This window comes from Rattus norvegicus, chromosome 5 (genome assembly GCF_036323735.1).
Source record: "Rattus norvegicus strain BN/NHsdMcwi chromosome 5, GRCr8, whole genome shotgun sequence".
Taxonomy (NCBI): Eukaryota; Metazoa; Chordata; class Mammalia; order Rodentia; family Muridae; genus Rattus; species Rattus norvegicus.
This window is the reverse complement of record NC_086023.1, coordinates 13,965,271-13,975,140: the sequence shown is the minus strand read 5'-3', so window position 1 is coordinate 13,975,140 and position 9,870 is coordinate 13,965,271. Positions and strand designations below refer to the sequence as shown.

The 9,870-nt window shown below is 44.2% G+C and overlaps 1 protein-coding gene across 37 annotated transcripts in view; it reads left to right on the top strand.

The window, feature by feature from the left end:
* The window catches only part of Cspp1 (centrosome and spindle pole associated protein 1), a 115,228-nt gene that overhangs the window by 159 nt on the left and 105,199 nt on the right, over positions 1-9,870 (top strand). For 29 of the 37 annotated variants that reach the window (XR_005504467.2, XR_010066406.1, XR_005504468.2 and 26 more), the window contains exon 1: positions 19-224. The exons of 1 other annotated variant lie outside the window; for it this stretch is intronic. Coding sequence is in view for 25 of the 36 variants with exons in the window: in XM_039110190.2 (XP_038966118.1) it covers positions 19-224 (206 nt within the window). In the remaining 11 variants the exon portion in view is untranslated. Of the gene's footprint in view, positions 1-18; positions 225-1,894; positions 2,049-2,316; positions 2,432-9,870 lie in introns of those variants that run through there. 7 more of the 37 variants (XM_063287888.1, XM_063287883.1, XM_063287882.1 and 4 more) reach the window with 4 other exon arrangements.

Here is a 9,870-nt window from a genome sequence, read left to right as displayed (position 1 = left end):
CAAAGTCTCTGTGTGGGAATGGTACGGCCTTTCGCGCCGGAAGGCGGGCCTGTTGACCTGCCAGGAAGGAGTCGGCCGTCTCGCCTCGCACTGCGCAGACTCAGATTCCGCCATATTGCGTGTGGGAGGGAACTTCGGTTTGGGGAACTATGTTTATGTGAGTGTAGGTGCTTCAAACGAAATAAATTGTTTGGAATACTAAATGTCTCTAGAGAAACAGAGGTGTAAGTATCTCCGGATTATTGGTTTTGGAGGGGGAAGATTATGTGACATTGTCTTTTAAGATAATTCGCGGAGTATAAACCCCTCCGGGGTTTGTGGGTGGCGTTTCGCTTTTGTGTTTTCGCTACTGTTGCGAGGTGGCAAGCAAAACTCACCGGTTGCTAAGATTAACTTTTGACGCGTTTATAGGGTAACATTTATACAAGTGTTAGGAGATGTGAATGCCTTACCCGCTACTTGTTAAAAAAGGTTTGTCTCAGTGCAGAATTAATCTCCGCAATCCGTTCTTTCCGGTAGTTAATATGAAATTTGTTTCAGTCGTGTTTTTAGGTTTTCTTCCCTCTCATTCTCATCCCCAAATGCCCACTAGAGTGTAAGTTGAAGGCGTGCATAAAATCTGTTTGTTTTATTTAATTCTAATATATTTAATTATTTTCGTAACACGGTTCTTACAGACTTCTCCAGCTTCATCATCTTTTAGCCACCCTGACCCAGCTTTTTAATTAGAACTTTTTCCTTGATTTAGTAATGCAGTAGTTGTTAAGCATTGCTTTAAATGCACTTCTTGACATTTCTGCTTTAGAGCACACAGTATTTAAAAAGCACAGTCGAGATGCCTTCCATTAACTCTTTGACAATAACTGCTCCTTCCACAGGATCTCGAAGGCTCTATAGTTGCTTCACACGGACGTTTTGCTTTTTCCCAGTAAGCTTTGTGTTGTATCCTTTTTTTTTTTTTTTTTCTCACCCCCTCTCCCCCGGCCATGGAAGGTCTTTTGCTGTTCAGGAACTCGATATGTAGACCAGGCTGGCCTCGAGAGATCTGCCTGCTTCTGCCTCTTGAGTGCTGGGATTAAAGGCATGTACCACCCTTGCCGGGCTGTATCCTCTTCTAATGCAGGTTTTTAGCAGACAAATTAGCTAAAAAAGAATTGCTAACTATTCACCACTACTGTTGGTTTTGATTTTGGATTCAGAAGTTGAAGAAAATTGGAGCGTGGTGACACCTGCCTCTAACCCAGCAGTTGGGAAGTGGGAGCAGGAGGATGAGTTAAAGGAGAGCCTTTCCACAAACAGCGATTTGAGGTTAGCCTGGGCTACAGGAGACCTTGTCTCAAAAAGTCAAGGAGCTGGGGCAAACAAAACAGCAAGAATCAAACAAACAAGGGCGTTGCTAATTCAAGGACTTGGGAGGTGGAGAATGGAGAATCAAGAGCTTGAACCCCACTTTCTCCCTGGACTATTTGAGACCCCGTGTCAACGCGACCAAAAATAAAATAGAATCTTCTTACAGTATAACTTCGGGCACACCAGGGACATTTGAGTACAGTGGTACTATTTCTTTCTGGGAACTTTAGGTCTTTCTGAGAAGCTTTTCCAGTGGTAACAATACACAGCCACTCGGAACTTACAGAGAATAACATGTAATGAAATGTAATGAAAGCTCAGGACAGAGAGTTGACCAGACTGCTGGGCTGGGAGTAATGCCTGTGAGAGCAGTGCGGATATTCCTCCTCACACAGGCACACTACGTGACTGGAGACCGGACCGCTGGGATAGATTTAGCTCCGCACTAGACGCATTATAGGACTCTTGGGGCACAGTCGCGAGTGCACCGTGTGGCCTCCGGGACTACAGGGGGCGACCTCGGCCGCGCGGCCTTCCCCCCTCCCCGTCAGTCTTCGGGGGCGGGGCCGCGCCTGGCCGTTGGTGGAGGGCGAGTGGGGCGGGGGCTCAGTCCGGGAGGCGGAGCCCTGAGCGGGCGACCCGGTCTTTTGGTCCGCGCCGGGGTCGCCTGAGCCCCGAACTGTGGTTCCTCGCTGGGAGTAAGTCCGTGGGTGGCGGGTGTCGAAGGCTACACGAAGAGTCCGGGGCGCTGGGGGGGCCGGGCCGAGTCGCTGTGGCCGGATGGGGGTTCGAGCCTGCTGGGGTGGGGGGAGCCAGGAAGCTCCGGGGTGTCGTGGGGGCAGGGTGGGAGGTGCAGGGGGCGGGTTGTGAGATGCGGGTCGCGAGGCGGTGGCCGGGTTTAGTCCCAAGTGCAGGTCTCGCGGCTCCGGGGCGGGGGGCGGTGCCCTGGGCCCGCTGGTTGCCTGACAACGCGTTGATGCTTTCAGAGGCGTCTGTGGCCTGCCCGGTCTCTGGAGGCTTCAGTGGCTCTTCGCAGGCACACCGCGGCTGCTAAGCCTCACAGAGTGCTTGCACCTCAGGGGTTGGTTAATGTTTTACACTTTACAAGTTAAACTTAATCTTCTCCATATCCCTATGAAATCTGCTGTTTTATTCTCACTGTGGTTGCTTGATGAGATTGAACTTTATCTTTCTGCCTTGATTTTAGTCTTTGTGTGGAATTTGAATCTGGTTTGAAAGAAATACGTACTATGTGTGTATGTATGTATGATGTATGTCTATGTGTGTATGTTACTTCTCTCTCTCCCTATAGAATCTTAGCTGTCAAACTCGGTCATCAGGCATGGCTGCAAGTGCCCTTATGTTTTGAGCCAGTTTTATCCAGGCCCCAATCATGTTTTCATTAGATGTTAGCAGTGGGATTCATCTTCTGAGATACAGCTGGCTCTGAAGATAATAGAATTAAGAAGCTAAAGTAGAAATCTTGATAAGACCTAGTTTTCAAACAGCAGGTACAGTGTAAGGCCCTAAAAGCAATCAGTATAATTTTATAGCTGGGTGTGGTGACACATTGCTTTTAATATCAACACTTTGGAGACAGAAGTAAGCAACTCTCTTGAGTTCTAGGCCAACCAGAGCTACATAGTGAGACCCTGTCTAGGGGTGGGGGAAGAAAGAAAAGGAAAAAAAGCCATATAAAAAGCCAGCCATTCTAAGAAGCTAAGTTTTATGTGGAAGAATGGCTTGTCATGTTGATAAGCAAAAAAGAGCCCCAAGGAAAGTAGGGAGACACTGGTTGTGTGTGTGTGTGTGTGTGTGTGTGTGTGTGTGTGTGTGTTTTGTGAACTCTCGGTGTTCGGTGTGAAGTATTTGCTGACATGCTCCCATAGAGAGGATCTTTTGATCTTTTGGATCTCTTGCCTAAGGGTGGTCTGTCTGGGTGGGGAGCAGATAGGTTTAGATAAGGCAAACAAGAAAAGTTGCTTTCAGGACACCTTTTCTACAATGTGGTTTTCAGAAAAGCATGGCTTAACTATTACAAACTTAAGCAAATTCTGTTTTTTTCTTTTTGGCTGTGAGCCTAGCCTTTAATGCCTGAGACATCACCAACCCTCCACACAGTCTTTTAAACACCATTCTGAATGGATGTGCTGTACCTTTTGAGAGACAGAAGTGTCTGAGCAAGTGTATTAGCAATTCTGCATAGCCAATGCTACTCCATGGATGCCTGCTGTTGCTCTTCCAGATGTATTGGAGGTAGTTGCTCAGGCTTTAAATACTTTCATTTATTTCTTTGCTCCCAATTTTGTATCCTGTTCTCCAGCCTCCTGCTCCTCCCTCAGCAACATAGCATATACTTCTTTAGCAAAATTCACAGGAATTTGTCAAAATTTGGATGTACCCATAGTCATGCTCATTTAAATGCCTTCTGCTAAGGAGAAGAAGACTGTGAGACCCTTTCTCCGTGAATTACTGAGGAAACTCATCTTCCCCTGTTTTCTATGCCTGCCCTTGCTCCCTGTCTACATCTTATTTCTCCCTAAACATCTGTCCCTAGTCCTTTTTTCTTTAGTAGAGTCATGTTCTACAGGCAGCTGCCTCTTATAGTTTTAATATTTTGGGGTATGATATTTGTGAGATGAGGTCTCCTTGCGTACTAAATTCCCTCTGCTGCTTCACCCTCCCAAGTCCTGGGATTGATTATAAGTAGGAGCTGCCTATCACACTGTGTGTGTGTGTGTCCCCGTGTTTGGTATTGAGTGGCAGTGATCTCCTCAGCCACAGCCCCAACCCAGTAGCAAATAAACAAACATACATAAATATAACTCCCCAAACCCAGTGTCAACAGAAATGTTAATGTTGCTGTTTGCTATTTTTTGAGACAGTGTCTTGCCATATAATATGCTCAAGCTGCCCTGGAACTCCCTATTTGATGAAAGTTGTAGACATTTCCATTGTTGGTATCTTTACTGAATCCTTTAATCTATTTCATAGTTGTTCCCCAAAACCTAAACTGCCTAGACTGTCATTATGGCAATATTAATGCAAGGGTCATGTATGATTGTACGATTGTATTCACTCTCCCTACCAATCTAGCTCCCCTTGCAGTCTAGACTAGTACCCTGCTTTACAAGGGGAGTCGTGTTCCATTTCCCATGCTTCCATACTGGGGAAAGTATGTGCTCTGTCCTCTGTGGGAGAGGAGAGGATGGAGAGAATGCTTCCCCTCGTGTTGAGTTGGATATGGCAACCAGGTATCGGCAACGATTTCAATCTAGAGCCTTTGCTTCCATTCCTCTCTTATTCCCTCCCTTTCCCTCCCTTCTCTCACCTTTCCTTTTACTTGTTTCTTGTGGGGAGGTTAGGTTGTTGGAAATTGATTCAGAATCTTATTTAGGCTAAGTACATGCTTTGTTTCTGAGGTGTGCCTCCAACCTGGATGCCTTTTAAAAAGTGAGTATACAAGATTATGATGATATAGTGATGTTAATAAAGTAGCTGGTTTAGTATCAGATTGTTACATGTGTGATGCATATGTTACATATGTGTTTTATCTTCATAACTCTGTAGTAAGTAGCATTTCAATTTTCTAAATGGAAAATCCTAGATGTAGATTAAAGAACATATCTTATATGAACCAGAATCAGTAAATAGTAGACACTGGGTTTCTAGTCCAGATAGTCCAAGTCTTTTGGCGAAATGGTATTTATTTATTTACTTACTTTTATGCATTTACAGTTCAGCTGTTGTCCCTTTCTTCCTCCCCCATGTAACCAAGAGGATGTCCCCCCTCCCACTGCCAGGCCTCCCTGCTCCCTGGGGCCTCAACTCTTTAGAGGGTTAGCCTTCTCCCACTGAGGCCAGACCAGGCAGTCCTCCATTGTACATGTGTCCAGGGCCTTGGACCCGCTCATGCATGCTGCCTGGTTGGTAGCTCAGTGTTTGAGAGATCTCACAGGTCCAGGTTAATTGAGGCTCGGGTCTTCCTATGGGGTCGCCCTCCTCCTCAGCTTCTTCCAGCCTTTCCCTAATTCAACCACAGGGTCCCTGACTTCAGTCTAATGGTTGGGTGTAAGTATCTGCTTCTCTCTCAGTCAGCTGCTAGTTGGGCCTCTCAGAGGACCGCTATGCTAAGCTCCTGTCTGTAAGCACTCCATAGCATCAGTAATAGTGTCAGGCCTTGGAGCCTTCCCCTAAGATGGATCCCAAGTTGAGTCTGTCACTGGACCACCTTTCCCTCAGTCTCTTCTCTATTCTTGTTCCTGCAGTTCTTTTAGATAGCAACAATTCTGAGTCAGAATTTTTGACTGTGGGGTGGCAACCCCATCCCTCCACTTGATGCCCTGTCTTTCTACTGGAGGAGGACTCTGTGAGTTCCCTCTTCCCACTGTTGGGCATTTCATCTTGTGTTCCTCCCTTCGAGACCTGAGAGTCTCTCACCTCCTAGGTCTCTGGTACTTTCTAGAGGGTTCCCCCACCTCTTAGCCCCTCACCCCCACCCAAGGTTGCATATTTCCATTCATCATGGTGGCCTTCAGGGCTTCTCTCCCCCAACTCCCCAGTCCCAATACCAGATCATGTTCCCCCTTTTCCCCTCCCCCACCCAGGTCCCTCACTCCCTCTGCCTCCTGTGATTGTTTTCTTTTTCCTTCCAAGTGGGATTGAAGCATCCTCATTTGGGTCCTTTTGCTTGTTAACCTTCTTGAGTTCTGTGGATTGTATTCTAGGTATTTTGTATTTTTTTTTTTTTTTTGGCTCATATCAACTTATTAATGAGTACATACCATGCATGTCCTTTTGGGTCTGAGTTACAGCACTCAGGATGATATTTTCTAGTTTAATCCTGCAAAATTCATGATGTCCTGGTTCTTAATAGCTGAATAGTATTCCATTGTGTAAATGAACTACATTTTCTGTATCCATTCTTCTGTCGTGGGATATCTGGGTTCTTTCCAGCTTCTGGCTATCACAGGTAAGGTCGCTATGAACATAGTGGAGCACATACATGCCTATAGGGTATGGTGAGGCATCTTTCGGGTGTATGCCCAAGAGTAGATCTTCAGGTACTTTCAGTTTTCTGAGGAACATCCAGATTGATTTCCAGAGTGGTTGTACCAGTTTGTAATCCCATCAGCAACAGAGGAGTGTTCCTCTTTCTCCACATCCTCGCCAACATGTGCTGTCACCTGAGTTTTTGATCGTAGCCATTCTGATTAGAGTAAGGTGGGATCTCAGGGTTGTTTTGATTTGCATTTCTCTGATGACCAAGGACTTTGAACATTTCTTTAAGTGCTTCTTAACCATCCTTCACAGACATGGAAAGAGCAATTCTCAATTTCATATGGAAAAACAAAAATCACAGGATAGGGAAAACAGTTCTTAACAGTAAAAGAACTTCTGGGAGAATGACCATCTCTGACCTCAAGCTGTACTATAGAGCAGTAGTGATGAAAACTGCATGGCATTGGTACAGAGACAGGCAGGTTGATGAATGGAATAGAATTAAAGACCCAGAAATAAAACCACACACTTACGGACGCTTGATCTTTGACAAAGAAGCCAAAAATATACAATGGCAAAAAGACAGCATCTTTAATAAATGGTGCTGGTCTAACTGACAGTCTTTATGTAGCAAAATGAAATACATCCATGTTTGTCACATTGCACAAAGCTCAAGTCCAAGTAAATCAAGGACCTCAACGTAAAGCCAGATACACTGAATCTAATAGAAAGAGCCTTGGACTCATTGGCATGGGGTCTGGTGGGGAAAATTTCCAAACAGAACTCCAATGGCTCAGTCTCTAAGATCAAGAATTGATAAATGGGACCTTATGAAACTGGAAAGCATCTGTAAGGCAGAGGACACAGTCAGTAGGACAAATTGGCAACCTACAGATTGGGAAAAAAGCTTCAATCCCACCTCTGATTGAGAGCTAATATCCAAAATACATAAAGAACTCAAGAAGCTAACCTTCAAAAAACCAAACAACCCAATCAAAAATGTGGTATAGAGCTAAACAGAATTCACAACAGAGGAGACTTTTTTTTGAAAGCTTATTTCTTACCTACATACAATGTTTGTAGCTACTGGAGAAAACTACCTGATAACAATACCATGGAAAATGTACATTTTATAGAGTGTCTAGACAATGCAGAATCCCATTTAGCTTTTTTCTTTTCAGCAGATTTTGGATGGGCCAATATAATCCTTAAATTATAAACATTCTTAGTGTATTCTGTTTCTTGGCCTTGCCCATCAGTCTAGCCTCCATTATTCACTAAATAACTTGTGCATAATTTTACGGTTGAAATGTCCTTATGTAAATTGTTGCACACTTTTAGGGATACAGAGAATAGCAGCCATGGTAGGTACAAGTGTTTTATTGTTTATGCCTTTGTGTCCTGTTGATAGTAAAAGTTGTTCAGAATATCAACATCAGGTTACCTGTTCATGTGCATAACAGCAAAACCATGCCATGCAGAAACAGATCCTCGAGATTGGAATGACCATTGCTTCTTTACCAGTTTCATTTTAACCTCATACTGTGGTTAAGATTTATTAATATGTGCAGAGTCCTGTTCTCTACATGTCTTCTTAAGTCGCCAGCTCAAGCTCCAGCCTAGAATTCTCTCCCAGCACCTCTCACTAAGAAACCCTCGGGTTGCATTGGTGAGGTGTTGATGCATTCCCACATTGGTGCTGCACAGCTCAGCTAACTTGTTTAACTGTTAGTGCTCCTGACAGTCTTTGGCAAGAGGTCATCTCATTACTAGGAAAAAGGTCATGGGTTAATATGTTCCTTATTATAGTTACTGTTACCTAAAATGAATTTCAGAAGTTGTAATAAGTGCTAAGTTACTGTTAAGAGGAGTTCTTCCCCATTCATTCACATGAACATTGCTGAGCACTTACTTGGGGGTTGTCCCTGCCTGTGTTCATTTACTCCATGTTTGTCCTTGGATCTTACAATAGTTTTTTTTTTTTTTTTTTTTTCTGTTTTGAGGCGTATATTGAAGATTGAGTGCTTTAAACTCTGCCTGCCTCAGTCCTGAGTAGGGAGTAGCTGGAATGGGAGTGTTGATCATTTATATCTGTGAGAAACACTCAAGTCTTTTTTTTTTTTTTTTTTTTTTAAGATTTATTTATTATTATATAGGAGTACACTGTAGCTGTCTTCAGACACACCAGAAGAGGGCATCAGATCCCATTACAGACGGTCGTGAGCCACCATGTGGTTGCTGGGATTTGAACTCAGGACCTCTGGAAGAGCAGTCAGTGCTCTGAACTGCTGAGCCATCTCTCCAGCCCAACACTCAAGTCTTAAGTACACATCTTTGATGGGGCTCAAATCTGATTCTTGAATTTTAGCCATCTTTGGAAATTCCTGTTAGCATGTCTTTTTTTTTTTTTTTCCGGAGCTGAGGACCGAACCCAGGGCCTTGCGCTTGCTAGGCAAGCGCTCTACCACTGAGCTAAATCCCCAATCTCCTGTTAGCATGTCTTACTAGCTTAACTTAATGTATGTGAACGAAACTTTCCCAACCAGACAGCTTGCTGGGATTTGTGTTTTTAGGGTTCTATGTCTCCAGGACTATGTCACTGGTGACTGGTAGCTCCTTGTCACATATTTTGTTACTGATTTTGATACGTTTTTAGAAGAAAAAAACAAAAAAACAAACAAAAACATCCCAGTTTCTGTTCCAGTTTCTGTTCTGTGTGGTGTGGTGTATACCTTTAATCTCAGCACTCCTCCTGGAGAAATAGGTGGGTATCTTTGGGTGGAAGGCCTGCCTGATCTACATAGAATTTCAGGCTAGTCAGGAATATATGTGTGTGTGTGTGTGTGTGTGTGTGTGTGTGTATACACACATATATATGTATATATATTTCCCTTTTAAAAACAAGAACAACAACAAAATTAGTTTTGGTGAAGGTTATCCTTTTTAAAAGTTGTAAATGATACACACTGAAATGCAAAGGTCTTCCAGCTGTTGAGTTCATGAAAGCAACATGTGTCATACCCAGAATTCAGCACTTCACAGCAGCTCCTCCCATCCTCCTGCTCCTAGATGCTTTCACCCCTTTTCCATGATGCTCCCGAGTCCTGGGTGTGTGAATATGGATGTCCTTTTGGGTTCACACACGCACAGTCATGTATTCTTAGTACTGATCTGTTGTGGACACGTAGCAACAGTCCCCTTCAGAGAAAGACCCGTCTCTGACTAAAGTACACAATCGCACATCTGTGGGTATGAATGTACATATTTAGCTGACAGTTTGACAGCATGTCCGTTTAGCAAAATAGCCACAGTATGTCCCCTCTGAGGGCCTTTTGACTTTCCGTAGCCATGGCCTCTTGACCAGCTTTACAATTCTGGCTTTGGTTCACTCTGTTCAACAGGCCTCAGATCCAAGCAGAGAGTGGTTCCTTCCTAACAGTCAGGCCACTAATTGCTATAGTGGGCGTTTCTTGCCTATCAGGGTCTGGTGCTGGGTAGGACTGTTGATGGCCACCTGTC